The following is a 21,321-nucleotide window of genomic DNA, read 5'->3' on the forward strand; positions in this document are numbered from 1 at the left end:
TCTTGTCCATGCCTGATACCGAGACAACTCAAGCGAGATACGTATTGGTTTCGGACGAGTTTGGAAACTATGCCTGAAAGTTACTTTCCATACCAAACATCATTTAACTGATTTACAATGGTAAATAATTGCTTCATGAATGGCAGCTACTTAATCCAACTAATAGAGTTTTTTTCAACTAACACCTACACACCCAAAAATAGATGTAATGTTTGGTTAGACATCTTGATTTAAGATCGAAATGGGTAATGTTCATCAAATACTCAATTTGGGGGATCCGAGGTGATGTACAGACCCACGTGCCAGGAGATGGGAGGAGAAGGGTGATGCCCCTAAACCACCGAAACTCTAATAGGAATAGTTGGTGAACCAGTAAAAATGAAAATTTTAAATTTCAAAAGGTTTTGGTTTCGATTGAGAAATTTTTTATTTCATAAAGTGTGAAATTATTGTTGTTAAACAGAGTTTAGCATCAAATTCACAACTTTACACTGAAGAAAGAGGTGTAACTACTGTTTCTTTTTACTAAAACAAGTGTTGAAAATGTTGTTGTATCACTTTAATCTTCTCATATATATATATATATTCTTAACATCTAGAAAAAAATGAAAAATAATTTACTTTTTTAAAGAAAGCTCCAAATGAAGGATGTGTTGTTTGTCATTATAAATTACTGGAATGTATCACAATAGTCATTGAAAATCTCAATTAAGGTAAAGGACACAGCAGGGGAATATATGAATTTGTATCATCTCATGAGAGCAAATTGCATCAAAGGTAAATAATTGATTCTCTGGACATGGCACTCGTGATCATAAAGAATGGGTCGGAGCAACTCGCTTACGTAGTCATTGTACATCAGATAAGAGTGATACTGGTGTGCATTCCAACACACATTGAATGGGATCACTATGAGAACGTACTCATGTATTATCCTCAAATGCTCACTATAAGAACACAATCATCTAACTATTTGGAGTCTCTTGCAAATACTTCTATAAATCCTGCAATTAACATTTTATTTCGCTAGACAAGCAAGATGTTAGTATTCAAAGCAAATGTGGGTTCATCGTGTTTTGAACCAAAGGCATGAGATCAACCCTCCACATGTCATACTAATTTTATTTGAAAAATATGTGTTGTTTATTAATAAATACTTGTTTCCAAAAGTATTTTGGTGTATGATGGACTTCTTGTTTATGGGAGAGATCTAAATTATATAATGGTTGGCTTGATTTCCCATGTTGGTGATGAGGATTTCCTACAAAACCCATAAGATCCTACAACAGAACCTAGAAGGTCATTGACATAAGCTTCAGTGAGAAAGTTATCATAAATCAACATATTCGATTATCTTGATCAAAGTATGCAAGTTTTGAACGTCACCAATATAAAATGTGTACACCTTCAATCAAAACTTCGATAAACAATAGATTTCAACTAAAATAATAATAAAATGTATTTATTTGGCAAAATATTTTGTTTGGTAAGTAACAAAAGAACTAAAAAACTATACAAGAAATAAAAAATCGAAAAACATACTGAAAGACTAGTATGGAAACAAAGTTGAAGAGTCAGAGAGCTTCTCAATGGACATCTGAATCGTGTCGAGTTTTAAAACATAGATCATGACAAACTCCCCTAGAAACTGCAGTTTCCATTGAGAAATCAAACCCATATGCTACTAAAGGCTTCCTCGATTGCTCTCTTCACACCCAATTCCACAGTCCATCCCCCTGCCCTTCCACCTCTCTCTGCCCGAAGTTTCATCATTTCTTCATCACTGACCGTATGACCAAGTATGTCGGGCCCACCTCCAAGTGGAATAGGTTGTGGGGCCATGCCCGTCGGTCGTGGTTGCCCAAGTGCACCCCCAGGCACAGTGGGTGCATACTGCCCCTGTGCACCACCAGCACCGGCTTGAGAGCTCTGACTTGTGGCCTGTATCACCAAATTTTAAAGCTAATAAAACAAATCAATAGTACTGATTACAAATTTATAGCAAAGAAGAAAAAACCCAAAATCAAACCTATTCTGAAAATTTATGTTCTCAACCAATGTTTTTTTTTTTTATCGATCTCAACCAATGTTTGAAGAGCTGAAACGATGATTGAACTAAAAATTTGTCAAAAATGCTTGGACCCCGGTTCAATTTGGTTTGACTGATTTACATAAATTAAAAAATTTTAAATACTATAATGTGATTTTTACTGAATTACCTTTTTTTAAATAAAAAATAATATTAAGATTTGATTATTAAAGAATCTTTCAAAAATAGAAATTATGATCTTTCCATTCTGAATATCCATTATCTATTTTTTAAAATGAGTTGTCTGGTCTCCAACCTCACAATAAATTGCTGTATTTTTATATTATGAATAATTATAAGGATGCGAACAAGGAAAAGAATGAAGAATTACAATGAAGCGTTCTCAATAAAAATGTTGTGGTCAACAGCATAAATTCTATTTTTTCATCCAACTCTGTATACAGACATATCTTTTGCAAAGACATGTGCCTTCATATATTGTATTGCTATGCAATCCACAAAATTTTCAACCTTCCTAATGTGCACAAAAGCACTCCTTCTCACTAGTGTCGTTGGTGGTCTTTGTGACGCGTGCCAAAATTATTTTGTTTTATAGTCTATTTTGGTTATTCAGAGACCCCTCGAATGTGTTCATCTCTAGTTTTGTTGTTCCTACATTTACCACCATCCACCTCAAACACTTCATTCCCAATACACCCATTCTATGAACATTTTTTTTCTTGGTTGTCCAACATTCAAATCCATAAAGCATAGTTGGTCTCATTGGAAGGAAAAACACACTTTCATGAACTAAAATTATGCCGAATAGTTCATTCTTTAAACCGGATCATTATTAGAGTAATGACAGCGTAAGAAGTAAACTCTTACATTTTTATTCACGTATTCAACTTCCTCTACCGAATTATTTTGACCCCAAGTTACTGGAAGCAGCAAGAAGTGGCTCTATGTTGGGAGTAGGAGCATCATCAAAAACTAGAAATTGAACTATTTTATGACGAGAGATCTAGAGTGGGTGAAGCATGTTGAGCAGAAGATTCCTACTACTAGGTCTCGGCCCTAATAATCCATCACAACCGAACAATTGGTAGAATAACAAAGAACAATGAGATAGGATGTAGATAATTATAGAGTAAAAGGGAGGAGTGAGTCTTCATTGTTTCATGAATTCAACAGTGATTGCTATAAGGATGAGAAGCGTTGGGCACCCCTATCCCCTATGGGGATTACCTCTAGGTATATCTTTTGCATTTTATATCACCCAGTCGGGTCCTGTTGCCATGAATGGGTTATTGATTCTGGTGCCTCTAATCACATGACCGGTAAGTCTAGCTATTTTACTTCATCTACTTTTCCCGCTACTTATAGGAAGGTTCGTCATGCTGATGGATCCTTTACTCCTATACATAGCAAGGGTACCATCCTGTTATCCTCTGATATTTCTCTTCAATATGTGTTCCATATTCCTCACCTATACCTTAAATCTTTTGTCTGTGAGTAGTATTATTAAATCCCTAAATTGCTCAATGACCTTTCCTACTCATTGTATTTTTCAAGACCTAACTTCGAGGAGGATTTTTGACAAAGGGTATGAGTGGGATGGGCTATACCTATTTGGATCGCCACCTACTACTACTACTCCGATTTTTGTGCTACCCTCATCTAGGAGTCATACTTTTTCCTTTTAGTCTTTAGATTTGTGGCATACGCACTTAGGACATGCTAATTTTCAACACCTATGTTCTTTATTTCCTACTTTAAACACCTCTTGTAGTGGCCATAAGTTTCAGTGTTATGTGTGTGAGCTTTCTAAACATACTCATACTTCTTATATTCCTTGCATACATCGGTTTAATACCATGTTTGATTTAATTCATTATGATGTGTGGGGGTCTTCCCTAATTACTGCTTTTAATAGTCATCGGTATTATGTTACATATATAGATAATTATTCTCGTTGTACTTGGGTCTATTTGATGCATTCTCATTCTGAAGTACTTCTTATTTTTGTTAATTTCCTTAAAATGATTTAGATACAGTACAACATTATTGTAAAATCTCTTCGATCTAAAATAGAAGGGGGGGGGGGGGGGGGGAATATATTTTTGATGGGATTCACTCTCACCTTCATGAGCATAGTATACTTCGAGGAATTCATGTTCCTAAGTTATATTGGAACATGGCGACCCTCACTACGACTTTTCTTCTTAATCGTGTTCCGAGTCATACTTTAGGGGGATAGGCGCATCTTCATGTTCTTCGTCCTGATAGCACTCTCTTTCCGATTACACCTAGAGTTTTTGGGTGCACTTGTTTTGTTCAGGACCACACCCCTTATCGCACAAAATTAGATGACAAACTCATTCGGTATGTTTTCTTGGACTACTTATCTATGTCAAAGGATTATCGGCGTTATGATCTTGTTTCTCATCATGTCATACATTTTATTAATGTTACTTCTTTTTAAAATGTTCCCTACTTTTGTGCCACATCTTCTTTGTAGGACTTTTATTCTATTCCTTCTACTATAGTGTTGCCTACTCCGGTCTTTTTTCCATCTTCACCAACACTTCAGATTTATTCCCGTCGCCCTTGCCCCGCTCCAACCTTGCCAACCTCCTCATTCAACTTAGGTGTATTATCTCCTACCTCTGCTCTTATCCCTTTTGCATCTGACTCTTACTTACCTATTGCACTTCGCCCAGTTAGTTTCTTATCAAGAACTCTCTCCTTATCAGGCCTACATTACTATCACTGATTCTATTCGAGTTCCCAGTTTGTTTCAAAGGCTTTATGATATCATCAGTGGACTACATCCATGACTGTTGAGATAGATGCTTTGCAGAAAAATCATACCTGGGAGTTTGTTCCCCTTCCCTCTAGGAAGCGGACTATTGGTTGTACATGGGTATTCACTGTCAAATATCTCGCGAATGGCATTGTTGACGGATACAAAGCCTGCCTAGTAGCTAAAGGATTTACACAGACTCCAAGAAAGAATTTTGGAACTATATTTGCCCTTGTACCTAATCTTTTTTATATTCGCCTACTTATCTCTTTAGTTGCATGTCATTCATGGCATCTTCACCAACTCAATGTGAAGAATGCATTTCTAAATGGTGATCTGACTAAGGTTATCTATATGGACTCCTTCCTAGGCTTCATCTTTAAGGGGAGTATTCTGAGATGGTATGTCATCTTCTCAAATCTCTGTATGGCCTGAAGCAGTTTCTGCGAGCCTCGTTTCAACATTTTCTAAAGTCATTTTATCTATCGAATTTTCCAAAAGCCACTCAAATCATACATGCTTTGATCGTCGAGGATTGGAGGGTCGTACTATTGTTCTAATTTATGCGGATGATAGTGGATTGACAAGGTTAAGATGATATTGGGCCATGCTTTTGAAGATAAGGACTTGGGGCCTCTTAAGTACTTCTTGGGGATAGAAGTGACATGCTTTCGTCATGGTATTTTGCTATCTCATCACAAATACACATTAGATCTTCTTCAGGACATTGGTATGCATGATTGTCGTCTTGCTTCCTCTCCTATGGATCAAAATCACCACCTCCATGCTAAATCTGACGATCTATTACCTGATCCTTCGTCTTATTAGAGACTCGTAGGCCGTCTGATTTATCTAACTAACACTAGACCAGATTTGACTTTTGCGGTTAGTGTGGCCAGTCAGTTCATGAATGCTTTGTACACTTCTCATCTTAATGTTGTTTATCGTATTATTCGCTACTTGAAGTCGCATCCTGGTCTTGGGCTTTTCTACTCGTCCAATGCTCAACCCCATTTCTCTTGTTTCACTAGCGCTGATTATGCTGACTCTATTACAGATAAGAGATCTACATCTGGTTTCTATATTTTTCATGGTGGTAACATGATCTCCTAAAAAAGTAAGAAACAGAGTGTGATTTTCCATTCTTCTGTTGAAGCTAAGTATCGAGCTATGGCACTTGGCACATGTGAGCTTATTTGGTTTCAATCTTTGTTGACGAAGCTAGGATTTCCCATTTCTAATTCCTCCACATTGTTTTGCAACAATAAGTCTGCTATAATGGTTGCTTCTGACTCTATCCTTCACGAGAGAACCAAGCATATAGAGGTTGATGTTCATTTTCTCAGGGAGAAAGTTCAATCTGATGCCCTTTAGACAGTATTCGTATCTTCTTCAGATCAACTTACTGATATGCTTACTAAGTCTGTTAGTCCTTCTATCACTAACTCTCATCTTGTCAAGCTGGGTTTAATTGATATATTTGCACTAGCTTGAGAGAAAGTATTGGAAATATGTCTTTTGTCTTATGTTTTTATTTTACTTTTTCTAGCTTTCTATTCTTCTTTTTGTAAGGGCATTTACGTCCATTCACTTTTATTATTATAAATACCTAACCAAGCTCTGATTGAGACTAGACGATTATTCTTCTACAATTCTTCTATTGGTTTCAACTAAAAGCTCCATATATATCTTTTGATTTATTTTTTGTTTCACTTTTAGATTCCATTATCTGTGGGAAAATACATCAAAATTGTTTTTTTTTTTTTTTTTTCTTTTGGACAAGGGAGGGTTAGGAATCAGGAGGATCTAATGAATTGAACCCTTTTAAGTAATTGGTTTTGAAGAGTTGGATAGGAAGCATAAATTTTTTTAAAAGGTCATTGTTGCAAAATACGAATACAATAGTATAGGTTAGGATTTAGGAGGAGAAATGGAAAGCAGCATGAAGATCCATTCGGAATTTTCTCAAACAATTTTGAGGTAGGGAGGGAAAATAAGATCAAATTTTGGGAAGATGGTGTAGAAATAATCTAAGGTTTGGAGAGAAAGAGAAAGAGAAGACAAAGATAAACATTATATATGTTAACAGATGGACAGTACACTGATATGCCCCTAAGGAGCCCTTCCAAATTATAAGCCTTATTGCTGTAATAAGAAAATTTTCTTGATTCTGAATTTTTTGCATTTGGAACGATGAGGTCTTAATGATTGTGAGGTTGACCTAGTTTCGACAACTCTCTCGAGCATTTTTGATAAATACTTCCATCTTATGTCCTAAACAGGAGATTCTGGGTTTGGCATAGAGGATGTTCTATTCCTGTTAGATCACATTCACAAGGCTATGAGATCTAATGTTATAAGGGACTCACAAGGCTATGAGATCTAGTGTTATAAGAGACTCACAAGGCCTCTCTGTTGGGGATATAGGATTTCTTCCAAGGTTTGTTTGGAATTTCTGGTAAAAATCAAAACCCATTGACTATCTCAGATCAAGAACCATAAATGTTGGATTTCTGCTTTCTTTGCAAGTCAAATTTGGAATTTGTGAATCACCTTACCCTTTCTTTCCTTGTGTTTATAGAATCCATCATTTGTTCCTTCTTAAATTTGATGTGGCTTGGACACAATCACATTTTTTTAATTGACTTATGTCGTAGTTTGCACATACAACCGATAACTTTGAGAGGCCCTATCTTATGGGGGGGTTGCTCCACAGTTGAAGGGCCTTTGAAGCAAAAGAAGATATAAGTCTATTGTTTCATTGGCATGCAATTTTTAAGGAATTCCCGTGAATTTTCTTTGAAGATCTTGCTTTTAAGTTGAACGTGGATCTAAGCTCGGATATTTAATTGTTTATCTTCTTTTTTTCTTGTTCTTTGGTAGGTCTTCTCGACCTGCAAAGCTTTCAGTAATTTCTATTCCTACTCTTTGCTCAGATATATCAATATAGATAAAAACATTAGCAGTATCCACAGGCTCGTCATTTTAGTGTCCAAAATTAGGAGAATCACCAACAGGCTCAAAATCACAAATATTAGCAAAAGTTAGATATTGAACCCAATCCTTGAAAAGGGAACACAATTAAAAGGGGTAGCTTGTTGAAAAATAAACGAGTTCTATGTTGCACAATTATGAATAACTCTATCGTTACTGTGATTATAATAATAAAGATCATCTCACCGCATCAGTTGCATCAGTTTGTGCAGAAACACTCTTGCTTGCTGCTAGAGCTGCTGCTAATTCTTCGGCCTGTACAAGCAATACTCCTATATTCAATATATAACACAAGAAATATCGATAAATCTTTGGGATGAGGCTTTGATGATGACATATGCAAGATAACTGAAGAGATTTTTAAAGTACCTTACGAGCTCGAGCATTGGTAATCTGTTCAGCATTTTCTTCCTGGTACTTGGCAATTTTTGCTTCAATAGATGACACATCTATTCCTTCAATCAAATTAAATGCTGTAAGGGAAAACCAAACCCGTTAAATATATCAATCCTGCATTTGGAAAATCAGGTAAAACAATTTAAAAGTTTAAGACTTACTCATGTCCTCTACTTCTTCCAAGTAATCGTTATATTCCCTCAACGTAGGAAAGTCCTCTTCTCTCTTATTGTATCTATAATATGCAAATATCATGTGTTATAAACCCAATATGAGAAAAGTTGTAGCATGAAAGGCTCAAATATTTCCACCAAATAGTCCAATTCTCTTGTACCAAGGTTAGCAAGATGTTATGATTCTTGACTTGACAATCGATCAAATTTTTTTCTCACAAATCATACGAGGAATACTCAAAAAATAGATTTCTAAAAACTAGAGAGAGAGAACGTATTGCTACATTTGAAGAGAGAGAAGGGGCAATTCTTGAATGTGTAACCAGATTTTATATTTTTGGTTTGACGTTTATTCTGGTCCAGAGGTTCAGGCCAAACCACAGAAATTGGAAATTTGTTCAAAATCTTATAACGATATTTTAAAATTTGCATAAGATTTGTCTGAAATAGATGGAATTTTCAAATGTCAGAAATTTGGAAATTGCTTCCAGCAATGTTTTGGGAGTCTCTGCACTTAGTGTGGCCCTTTTGTGCCAACTAATTGCTAATACCCACCATGATTTTAAACCTAGGACTAAACCAACACAACTAGGCTGCTGAGTCACATCAGTCTTAGAGTATCGCAGCACAATTTCCACTATGATTCCACAATCTTAATGATGCATTCGCGTCATCTTGTCTAAGAGTTTCAAAATCTCATCCGAATTTTTAAAACTTGCTTGAGTTGACTAATATAGACCGATTTTTGGTGTTTATTTCAAATAAAAATAATTGATTTTTACGAGAAATTTAAATGTCTGTGATCCATATAAAATAAGATTTGTGTTGAGCGTATACTAATCTTGTTGATATGTTACAACCCCAAAGAACTACGAGCTTGACTTTACGCACAACTAACACCTAGGCATTTTATGTGCATTGGTTGGGTCCGTATCATATGGTATCAGAGCCTGCACAGCATCTCGAACTCTAGGTTCAAACGTCAGAAGGGTTACCTGGGGTCCAAAAAGCCGCCACAAAGTGGACACTGGGAGCATTTGTGGGAGGAGCAACCTAGGGCCCGAAAATAAGGGTACTAGAGTAAAGCCACCACAAAGTGGGCTGTCATGGATGTTGGCCATGGAGCATGGTTGGTATGTTATGACGCCAAAAAGATACGAGATTAACTTTTTGCACCACTAACACCTAGGTATTTTTTGTGCATTGATTGGATTTATATCATTATAACAGAAAAAGCATTTATTATTTAAATATAAATATTAAAATATGTTGATGCAACCTCAATTGCAAGAGGCTGAATCAATTATACCTTAAAATAACAAACTAAGAAAACATAAACGGAATAACTTGTCCTATTCATTCTCAATGAGGTCAAAGAATATATAAACTTCTCTGAACTGAAAAAAAAAAAAAAAAAAAACAGCAAATCTGAGATAGACTCCGTACAATATCTCTAATAGATAGACTTACTTTAAAACAGTAACTCTAATAGATAGACTTTGACTCTAATAATAAATCTAGAAAAGACTCATAATCAAAGGTAACTCCTGCAAGGCACGTAACAATCCATCCCCCTTTCAAACAACTTGTCCTCAAGTCGGAAAATGCGCAACGAAGTCTTGCTAGACCTCCCATGTGGCGTCTTCTTCTGGTAGTCCTTCCCACTGCACTAAAACTTTTGTGATAGCCTTGTTCCTGCCTTCTAAGACACCCAAGGTTGTGTTGGGAGCCCATTTTGGGGCATCCAAATCAGTAACAGGCAACAATGTAGTGTGCATGGACCCCCTCACCCAGCGTCTTCTTTAATAATGAAACATGGAAGACCGGATGTATTTTAGACTCTAGTGGCAGCGTTAGGCGATATGCAACTGTACCTACACAACCTTGAACTTGAAAAGACCCATAAAATCTGGGTGATAGCTCATGAGGTCCTCTATCACCCAACGAGTGTTGGCGGTAAGGTTGAAGTCGAAGGTAGACCCAATCACCAATTTCAAAAGTACGCTCAGTGCGATGACGATCTGCAATAATCTTCATTTGGTTTTGTGCAGAAAGTAAATTATCTTTCAGTAACTGGAGAACCTTGGCCCGATCACATAAAGCATGGTCAACAGTATGAACACTTGCGGAACCAGGTATGTAAGCTTCAATAAGGGGGGGAGGACGGCCATAGACTACTTGAAATGGACTCATTTTTAAGGAGCTATGGAAGGACGTATTGTACCAATACTCAGCCCAAGGAAGCCATTTTACCCAATGCGAAGGTTGGTGGTTTGTGAAGCACCTAAGGTATTGCTCAATAGAGTGGTTAACCACCTCTGTTTGACCATCAGTTTGGGGATGATATGCAGTGCTACGGCACAATTGGGTGCTTTCTTGAATAAAGAAAGTTTTCCAAAACTGGCTGATAAAGATCGGGGTCTCGATCACTGATAATAGAGCGAGGCATCCCTTGAAGTTTTACCACGTTGCGAATAAAGTAATCAGCAACTATGGATGCCATAGAGGGATGAGATATAGCTGAAAAATGTACATACTTGCTGAAGCAATCAACTAGCACCATTATTGTGCTTTTGCGATCTGAAAGAGGTAAGCCTTCAATAAAATCTATTGAGATGTCAACCCAAACCTCAGATGGAATAGGGAGTGGATGTAGTAGCCCTGGGAGTACGATGGTCTCATACTTGATGTGCTGACATGCATCACATTCTGCCACATACGGTCGAACTGTTCGTTTGAGTCCTCCCCAATAAAAATTGGTAGATACTCATTTGTAAGAGGGTAAAAACCCAGAATGATCCCCAATTGCAGAAGAGCAGAATGCTTCTAGAATTTGAGTAGACCATGGTGAAGGAGATGGCAGAACAATTCTACCTTTGTAACGTAAGATACCATCTTGTAGAAAATAGTGAGGAACTCAACTCAGATCTGCTCGGTGACTTTCTTTAATGCTGTGTAGATCTGGATCTAGTGCACATTGAGTTGTAATCTCGGGTATAGCTGCAAATATCGATTGGGAAAGCCACGTGAGGGCCATGTACTCTTCTTGGCATGAGAGCGCATCGGCTTCCTTATTTTCTTTATTGGAATGATTAATAATCTCATAGTCGTACCCCATTAGCTTGGTTAACCACTTCGACTGTTCCACCATTTTCAACCATTGTTCCATAAAATATTTCAATGTGTGGTGATCAGTAAGGATTTTGAAGTGTCTACCAAGCAAGTACGGCCGCCATTTAGTAACAGCAAAATGATTTCTAGCATCTCCTTATCATAAATGGAAAGCCCGAGGTGTCGCCTGAAGAGTGCCTTACTAAGATAGGCCAATTAACATCCTTGTTGCATGAGGACGGCACCAATACCAGTTCCGAAGGTGTCACATTCAATTAAAAACTCGAGAGAGAAGTTTGGAAGCTCCAAAACCAGAGTGGTAGTGAGGATGATTTTAGGAGTTTCGTAGCTTTTGAAGATCACTTAAAGGAGTCTTTCCGAAGAAGATGAGTGAGAGGAGATGCTAATTGTCCCTAATCCTTGACAAATTTCTAGTAATAACTGGTGAGATCGAGAAAGCCATGTAAGGCTTTGAGTGATGACGGTTTGGGCCATTGTTGTATTCTGCTGATTTTAGAAGGGTCTACTTGCACACCCATACAGGAAATAATGTGACCTAGATACTCCATTGATGGTTGGCCGAATATGCATTTATTGTACTTCACAAAAAGTTGATTAGAACGGAGAAAAGGGAAAACCAATAAAAGATGTTTGAGATGATCAGTGAGGGTGGTGCTATAGACAAAGATATCATATAACATAAAAAAACCTAACACAAATTTTCATAAAAATTTACGAAAAATATCGTTCATCAAACGTTGTAAGGTAGTTGGTGCATTTGACAAGCCGAAAGGCACAACGAGGAACTCGTAGTGACCTTCGTGTGCATGGAAAGGTGTTTTAGTAATGTTGGCATCCACAACCCGAATTTGATGGTAACCAGAACATAGATCTAGCTTTGAAAAAAAGGTAGCACCATGTAGTTCATCTAGCAATTCATCAATGACAGGTATTGGGTAACGATCCTTTAATGTAATTCCATTAAGAGCACGGTAGTCGACACACATGCGCCATGAGCCGTCCTTTCTAACAAGTAAAACAGGTGAGGAAAAATGACTAGTACTTGGGCGAATAATACCTGATTCACAAATTTCCCTTACCAATTTCTCGATCTCATTTTTTTGAAAGTGGGGGTAACTATATGGCCGAACATTGTGGGGGTGCTACCGGGGAGCAGTGGAATGGCATGGTCATGAGATCGATGTGGTGAAAGGCCATTAGATTCCGCAAAGATGTAAGAGAACTTATGAAGCAGATTGATGATGGCCGCCTATAGTAATTGGATGTTCGATGCGATGACGGTTGTATGAAAGCGAGGAATAGTCCTTGCCACTAGTGAGAGAATAATTTGTGGAGCTCATCTATGTCACGAACCATCAAAAAGATTGAGGCAATACCCAAAAGTTGTACAGAAACGTTTGATCACTAAAATGGCATGGTGAGTTGTTGGAAATTTCAAGTAATATCACTTAAGGTTTTAAGCCAATCAACACCTAAAAGTGCATCATAACCGCACAAAGGGATCAGGTAAAAATTAGCGATGAAGGCATGGCCTTGGATGGAAAAGGAAACATAACTACCCGAGTTTTTTAGCTTGTCTCCATTACCAACTGTGACATCGATGTAAGTGGTATGATTAACTAGAAAGTTGCATTGTTTAGCAATGGAAGGATGTAAAAAATTATGAGTAGCATCAGAGTCGACCAGGATAGTTATTGACCGCTTCTGCATCAGTCTAGAGAGTCTCATAGTATCTAGATGTTGAGTGCAAATGATGGCATTGTACGACATCACAAGTGGAATAACAATTTCTGTTGGAGAAGTAGAATCTACAGATTTAGGTTCTTTGTCATAAAATTTGCAAGATTCCAACAGTAAAAGTTGGGGTCATTGGAACCGATGGCATGGCTTGAATTGCTCATTGCAGTTGAAGCAAATGCCCTTTTCTCTTTGCTCTTGTTGTTCGGTTATGCTCAACCCTTATTGGAAATAATCTAGTTGTATTTTAATCCTAGTTGTTTTCTAGTAATAGCTTTTATTTATTTCTTATATGTAAGGGCAGTTTTGTCTTTTGACTCTTTTAGTATTATAAATTCTTGCTCAGCTCTCAGATTGAGACTTGACAATTATCTTTTCTACAATTCTTCATGGTATCAGAGCCTCTTAGAGGACCCATTGACCTCTCCTTGAGTTTTTTATTACCCTTCGATTCTTGGAGACTTGAATCTTCTATTCTCTTATCTTCTTTTTTTCTCTTTTTCTCTTATCAACACCTCAGATCTTGAAGACCTAATAACCTAGCAAGAGCTTTGTTAGGAGGTCTCCCCTTCGGGGTTTTTTTTTTTTTTTTTTTTTTCTGATTCATAACCCCTTAATCACAAAGATTGTTCCCGTCTTTCACATGCTACGATTTTTTACTCTGTGTTTATACCCTATCATAGGGTTTTCTACGTTTCGATACTCTTTTGATCTATCCCTAGCCTGCAATGTAATTTGGTGTCTCTTCTAGGGTTCACTGACTTGTTTTGTGCCTACAGTGGCCTGCAACAATAGTTTGGTGACTATTTGGTGGTTTGCGACAGTGTCGATGGCTCCTTGGTGGTCTACAACAGCACCTTATACCTGTTGGGAAGCCTGTGGTGGTTTGTGACAGCCATAGACTGTTGCTGGGTGACCTGCAACAACAAGGAAAGCATCCTTGGTGACCTGCAACAGCAACAAATTTTTTTTTGCTGCCTGCGATTGGGCTGGTGGTTGTTTGGTGGTCTGCACAACACCACAACCCTGCTGGGTGGTCTGTAATCCCAATTTGAGGGACTGTGACAACAATAAATTGTTGTTGGGTGACTTGCGGTGGTTGTTTGGTGATCTGCATAGCACCATAGCCTTGTTAGGTGGTCTACGATTCTAGTTTGGGGGATTGTGACAACAATAAATTTCTGTTGGGTGACCTATGACAACACCACAAACCTATTGGGAGGCCTGTGGTGACTTGTGAAAGCAATAACCTGTTGTTGGTGGTCTGCGACTCTAGTTTGGGGGCTTCTTGATGGTTGTTTGGTGATCTGCACAGCACCACAGCCCTACTGGGTGATTTGCGACAGTTTTGGTGGTTGTTTGATTGTCTACACAGCACCACAACCTTGTTCGGAGGTCTGTGACTCTAGTTTGGGGGCTTCTTAGTGGTTGTTTGACGGTCTGCACAGCACCACAGACTTGTGGGCTTCATGAGGGGCCTACAACAGCAAAACAACAGTGGTTTGTTGTGTGTTTGTGGACTAGGAGCTGTGTTGTTTAGGTTGTGTAAAGGTTTGCAATAGCAATAACAGTGTTGTGTGGGTTATTGGTCTTACTGTTTTTTATCTATTTGTCGTTAAGAGTTATGATATCACGTTAGTCCTGGTCTCGATTCGTGAGACTATTTGGAAAGTATAAGCAAATCTAAATGACTGTGAGTACTATTACCACTCGTGGCCGTGGAGGCCATAGTAGTGGTCGAGGGAGTAGTTTTATTTGCAATCTTTGTGGGAGGTCAGACCATGAGAAGATCTGATGCTTTCCGCTCTATCCTCATTTGTTGAGTTAGACTACTACTCCTTCGTTGGGGCATCTTGTTCCCCGTGCTGTCACTTCTGTTCATGATCCAATCCATACTCGCTCATCTTCGGCTGTGGCCTCAGGTATATATCTTCTGCATTTCATGTCACCTAGCCTGGTCCAGCTCCCTTGACATGGGTTATTGATTCCGATGCCTCTAATCACATGACCCTTGAATCTAGCCATTTCACTTCATTATTTTTCCTAATACTCATAGGGAGGTTAGCTTTATTGATGGGTCCCTTACACCTATTCACAACAAGGGTACCATCCCCTTATCATCTAGTATTTCTCTTGACTCTATGCTCCATGTTCCTCATCTATTTCTTAATCTTTTGTTTGTAAGTAGTCTTACCAAATCTCTAAATTGCTCAGTGACATTTTTTCCTACTTATTGTACTTTCAAGACCTAACTTTGATGAAGATTTTTGACAAGGGGTATGAGAGGGATGGGTTGTACCTATTTGGGTCTCCGCATGCTGCTGCTCCGACCTTTGTGTTATCCTCTTCTGGGAGTCATACTTTTTCTTCTCAGTCCTTAGATTTGTGGTATGCTCGTTTAGGAAATGCTAATTTTCATCACTTATGTTATTTATTTTTTACTTTAAACAATTCTTGTAGTGGGCATAAGTTTCAGTGTTTTATGCGTGAGCTCTCCAAACATACTCGTACTTCATATATCCCTCGCATGCATTGGTTTAACACTATGTTTGATATAGTTCATTCTGATGTATGGGGGTCTTCCCATGTTACTGTTTTTACTGTTCATTGGTATTATGTTACATTTATCGACGACTATTCTCATTTTACTTGGGTCTACTTGATACAATCTCGGTCTGAAGTACTTCCTATTTTTGTTAACTTTCTTAAAATGATTCAGACCCAATAAAACATTACTATTAAAGCTCTTTCGGTCTGATAATGGAAATGAATATATTTCTGATAGTATTCACTCTCACCTTCATGAGCATGATATGCTTCACAAGTTGACCAATCCTTACACCCTTGAGTAGAACGGGGTGGTGAAATGCAAGAACCGCCACCTCATGAACATTGTCCGCTGCCTTCTTCAAGGCATGCATGTTTTGAACGTATATATTGGAAAATGGCGGTCCTCACTGCAACTTTTCTTCTTAACCATGTTTCGAGTCGCACCTTAAAGGGGTAAGTGCCTCTTCATGTTCTTCACCTTGATAGGCATCCTCACACCAAGAGTTTTTGGGTGCACTTGCTTTGCTCAGGACCGCACCCTTCATTGCACGAAATTAGATGACAAAACCATTCTGTGTGTTTTATTGGGGTACTCACAATGTCAAAGGAATATCGTTGTTACGATCATATTTCCCATCGTGTAGTACATTTTATGGATGTCACTTTTTTACAAAATATTTCATACTTTCATGCCACATCTTCTTTGCAAGACTCTTTTCCTTTGCAGGGCTCTTTTTATGCTCCTTTTATTATCATGCTGCCATTTTCGACCTTCAGTCTTCGAACACACTTTGCCCACACTTAAGATTTATTCTCGTTGCCCTCGCCCCTCTCCAACCTTGCCAACTTTCTCCTTGGACTCAGGTATATTATCTCCTACCCCTACTTTTATCCCATCTGTTTCTTACTCGCACTTACCTATTGCACTTCGCAAAGGTAAGCGGGGGTGTGTTATTGATTATCATATTGCCCAATTTGTTTCCTATCAGGGACTCTCTCTTTCTTATCAGGCCTACCTTGCCGCTATTTCTTCTATTAGAGTTCCTCGGTTTGTTTGAGAGACTTTACAAGATCCTCAGTGGACTGTAGTCATGATTATTGAGATAAATGCTTTGCAGAAGAATCATACTTAGGAACTTGTTCTCCTTCCCTCTGGAAAGCGGACTGTTGGTTGTAAATGGGTATTTATTGTCAAGTATCTCGTGAATGGTACTGTTGATCGATATAAGACCCGCCTAGTAACTAAGAAATTTATGCAGACTCCAAGAAAGGATTTTAGAGCTACATTTGCCATTGTACCTAACCTTTTTTATGTTCGCCTCCTTATCTCTTTAGTTGCATGTTATGGCCCTTGGAACATGTAAACTAATCTGGCATCAATCTTTGCTAGCAGAGTTGAGATTTCCTGTTTCTAGTTCTTTTACTTTATTCTGTGATGACAAGTCTACAATAATGCTTGCTTCTAACTCAGTTCCTCATGAAAAAACTAAACATATTGAGGTTGATATTTACTTTCTCAGGGAGAAAATTCGATCTGGTGATCTTCAGACAGTCTTCGTACATTCGTTAGATCAGCTTGCTGACATGTTTACGAAGTTTGTTGGTCCTTCTATCACTAATTATCACCTTGTCAAGCTGAGTTTAGTTGATACATTTGCCCCAACTTAAGGGGAAAGATTGGAAATAATCTAGTTGTTATTTTAATCCTAGTTATTTTCTAGTAATAGTTTTTATTTATTTCTTATATGTAAGGGCCATTTTGTTTTTTGACTATTTTATTATTATAAATTCCTACCAAGCTCTCAGACTGAGAGTTGACAATTATCTTTTCTACAATTACTCTAACCTATGGATACTAAAAGAAATTTGTGAATTTTAGAACGTCATGGCCAATGTTGGTGCTCCTGAGTGATGGGTAGAAGTCGGTGTCGGCAATAGTGGAGATGATTTGAAGGGAATTAGCCAGGCTGGAGGCCAACGTTGGACTGAATTAACTAAGGAATACACAGCCTCCTCTAGTATTTAGCAGAGACGTAAGTTTGTGAAAGGGTTATTGGATTCAAGAGCTTAACGACATGCTTAAAGTCGTCGCGGAGGCCCAAGATGATGCAGCGAATGAGGAAGCCCTCTAGCAAGACTTAAGCCCTGTTGGCTTGGCACTCAAATCTGGCTTGGTAATCAAGAACCAATCATGTTTGGCAAAGCTTGGCCAATGGCCCTTCTGGATCATCGTCTTTTGAAGTGGTAAAGCGAGTACATAATGCATGGGTGAACTGTCCCCACGTAGGCAGACCAATGGTTTTGCTTAACAATTGATACCATGGTATGGCGTTGTCACTGAGATGAACAGTTGCTATAACCACCAAGTGATCATTTAGACTGTCGTTGATGCATGGAATTGATGAGTAGGGAAAATCCATCCCTTTGGATCCTTGCCATCGAAGGTGGGAAAATCGATTTGTATTGGGCAACCTTGGAATCCTTGGAACTATCCTGGATTGTAACGAGGATCATGAGGTGGTTGGTAGGGATGACCATTGTCAAGTGATCATCCCCACTCTGGATCCTTGCCATCGAAGGTGGGAAAATCGAATCGTATTGGGTGACCTTGGAATTCTTGGAACTATCCTGGATTATAATGGGGATCATGAGGTGGTTGGTAGGCAGACCAATGGTTTTGCTTAACAATTGATACCATGGTATTGTCACTAAGATGAACAGTTGCTCTAACCACCAAGTGATCATTTAGAATGTCGTTGATGCATGGAATTGATGAGTGGGGAAAATCCATCCCTCTGGATCCTTGCCATCGAAGGGGGGAAAATCGATTCGTATTGGGCGACCTTGGAATCCTTGGAACTATCCTGGATTGTAACGGGGATCATGAGGTGGTTGGTATGGATGACCACGGTCAAGTGATGCTAGTGGAAGAGCAAGTGGAATTGGTGGAGCCGGTGGTGGTGGTACAAGAGGTCGAACTGCCAATGTTGCCTGAATCTAAAGGCTGGCCTGCGAGATTTCATCCATTCATATGTTCAGCTCAGCCACCGAACCACAAGTCACAGATTGCTCGTGGCGGATCTGGTTGACTTCATTAGAGATGGGATTACCCTCATAGGAAGACATGGGTAAGATGGAAGCTCTGATACCAAATTTATGCAACCTCAATTGCAAGAGGCTGAGTTGAATATACCTTAAACTAACAAACTAAGAAAACATAAATGGGATAATTCTTCTTATTCATTCGCAACGAGGTCACGAATTATATAAACTTCTCTGAACTAAAGAAAAAATAGCAAATTTGAGATAGACTCCTTGCACTATCTCTAATAGATAGACTTCCTTTAAAACAGTAACTCTAATAGATAGACTTTGACTCTAACAATAAATCTAGAAAAAGACTCATAAACAAATGAAACTCTTGCAAGATACGTGACATATGTATTTATCAAATCCATGCTTTGTTTGGATTGAGAGAAATGAAGAGAAAAGAAACTCATTTAAAGAAAAGAAAAGAAAGGGAGAAAAAATCCAGTTTCTTTCCATCTTGTTTGGTTTATAATCGGAGAAAAAATACAGTAGAAAAACTTAAGTTTGGAGAGAAAAAAGAGCAGAGTTATAATTTTTAGTGCTCTTATTAGTAATGAACATTTCATTTCTCTCCGATTTGGGGAGGAAAAACTGGCCCGTTTTTCTCTCTATTATTTTTGTTTTCTCTCCTCACTTGACAATTCAAACAAGAGAAATGGAGAGAAACTCACTTTTTTTGTGTTCTTTTCTTTTCTCTCAATCCAAACACACCATAAACAAGTTTCAAAGGATTTCACTCCACCAAGACAAAACGAAAAACAGATATTAAAAGCCATGATACCCACAAAAACAGTGACAGCGCCAACAAAGAAAAATAGGGTTTTTTGTTTCAGAAATTTTTGAAAAAAAAAATTGACTGTTTTAATATGATGGAGAACAATGAAATTTGTCAAAATCAGTTGTGGGTTTCATAATGTGTCCCAAATTCCATGAAATTTGTGAACTAAAAATTATACCATGGGCGTGATTTGATCATGGTTTATGAAGTATGCACTCAACTCAGAAATATTAAATCACTAAAAGAAAAAAAAAAAAAAAAAAATTGGTATTTTCATTTCTTGAATCTAAGTTGTTTGAGATTAAAGAAAGCTTACATATTGGCTATTCTCTTTCGGATGGCCATCTCCTTGGCGTAGGAATTAGTTCCGGAGGCCACCACCATTGCCTCCTCCTCCTCCTCCTCCCCCCTCTCAGCAGTCAGCAATTAGATTTTGAGGTCACTCGGTTTTGAAGCTCGAGTGAACTAACTTGCAAAGTCAACTCGAACGAGTCGAATCGAAAATTCTTCCAGTCTGAAACGCATCGAGTCCATGACTGAAACCCTATTTATTACAAAAGAGTGCTGATTTTTCGAATTAAAAAGTCTTCGTTCGGTCAATACTCGGCTGAAGTGGCACGGACATGAAACCATTAATAAAAGATACCTTTGATTCCGCGGAAAAATATATACATGGTTATGTGTTCATGCCATATCAGCTAAGTATTGATTGAATGAAGATTTTCTAATTAAAAAATCATTATTCATTAAAAGAAAGAGTCGTGGTGAATGCAAGTGATTATGGTATGCAATTAGTGTGGTAAGGGCACAGAACCTTAGGTCTTTTTCATCGGGAGACACAAGGAAAAGATGTGTGGTTCTATACCCTTACTGTGTCAATCAAGTACCCAATTGCATGCATTTATCATTATTCTTTAAAAAATACTAATGATTTTTTTGACTCCCCACATATGTGCAGATGTATTTCCCAAGATATAAAATCTATGATTCTGACACATGCCACATCAGAAGAGTATTTTGAGTATGCCAAGTGGGAGAGTGAGATTATCACAACTCTTAAAAAATACTCTTTCAATTTTTCTAACTACAACAAATGATTTTAAAACTCGTTTTGACATCTTGTCTCGTCTATGAATGAAATCAGTCTCGAATGAGATTTAAAACCATGAACGGCAAACTCCAATGGGGATTCCCACATGGTTTCAAAACTCATTTTGACGTCTCGTCTCGTTAACTCCGAGTGGTAATGAGACCACTCATATCCAACGAGACAAACCATTTTACTTATTTTACAATTATACATGTGTGTGTGTATGCGAGACATTCAAGAACCACATTTGGAAACATATGTAAAAATAAATAATTTTCAAAATATGGGTTAGAAGTTTTGGAATAGATTAACTTTTCATGAGAATGTTCTCTATGGTAAGAAATTATCCTCACAAAAAATCAGCTTAATATGAAACTTTTAAATCCATCAAAAGTGGTTAACAAATTATTGCTAAAAATCTATGATCCACATTCTAAATCACTTTTGATGGGGTTAGAAGGTGTGGAGCCCCACCAAATGCTAATACAAAGCCCCATGTCAGATCTCGAGACACAAGGTGGTGCTTCGAAATTTCGGCATGATCCC

At 38.0% G+C, this 21,321-nt stretch overlaps 1 protein-coding gene across 1 annotated transcript; it reads right to left on the reverse strand.

Annotated features, from left to right (window-relative positions):
* Positions 1-1,434: 1,434 nt before the first annotated feature.
* On the reverse strand, positions 1,435-20,221 carry LOC147409782 (cyclin-dependent kinase-activating kinase assembly factor-related / CDK-activating kinase assembly factor-like protein). Its single transcript, XM_086431840.1, has 5 exons — positions 20,002-20,221; positions 8,387-8,460; positions 8,199-8,302; positions 8,016-8,084; positions 1,435-1,941 (listed from the first exon to the last, which is right to left on the reverse strand). The coding sequence occupies exons 1-5, from the start codon at positions 20,067-20,069 to the stop codon at positions 1,669-1,671; spliced, it is 588 nt and encodes a 195-aa protein (XP_086287966.1). The 5' UTR covers positions 20,070-20,221; the 3' UTR covers positions 1,435-1,668.
* Positions 20,222-21,321: the final 1,100 nt, after the last annotated feature.

Source organism: Akebia trifoliata, chromosome 2 (assembly GCF_017979445.1).
Source record: "Akebia trifoliata isolate Shusen 1 chromosome 2, ASM1797944v1, whole genome shotgun sequence".
Classification (NCBI taxonomy): domain Eukaryota; kingdom Viridiplantae; phylum Streptophyta; class Magnoliopsida; order Ranunculales; family Lardizabalaceae; genus Akebia; species Akebia trifoliata.

Coding starts and splice junctions, on each gene's coding strand:
- LOC147409782 (XM_086431840.1), bottom strand. CDS start 20,069: ATGGTGGTGGCCTCCGGAACTAATTCCTACGCCAAGGAGATGGCCATC. Junction 8,461..20,001: donor CGAAAGAGAATAGCCAATAT/GTAAGCTTTCTT, acceptor TGCATATTATAG/ATACAATAAGAGAGAAGAGG. Junction 8,303..8,386: donor GGAAGAAGTAGAGGACATGA/GTAAGTCTTAAA, acceptor TTTCCCTTACAG/CATTTAATTTGATTGAAGGA.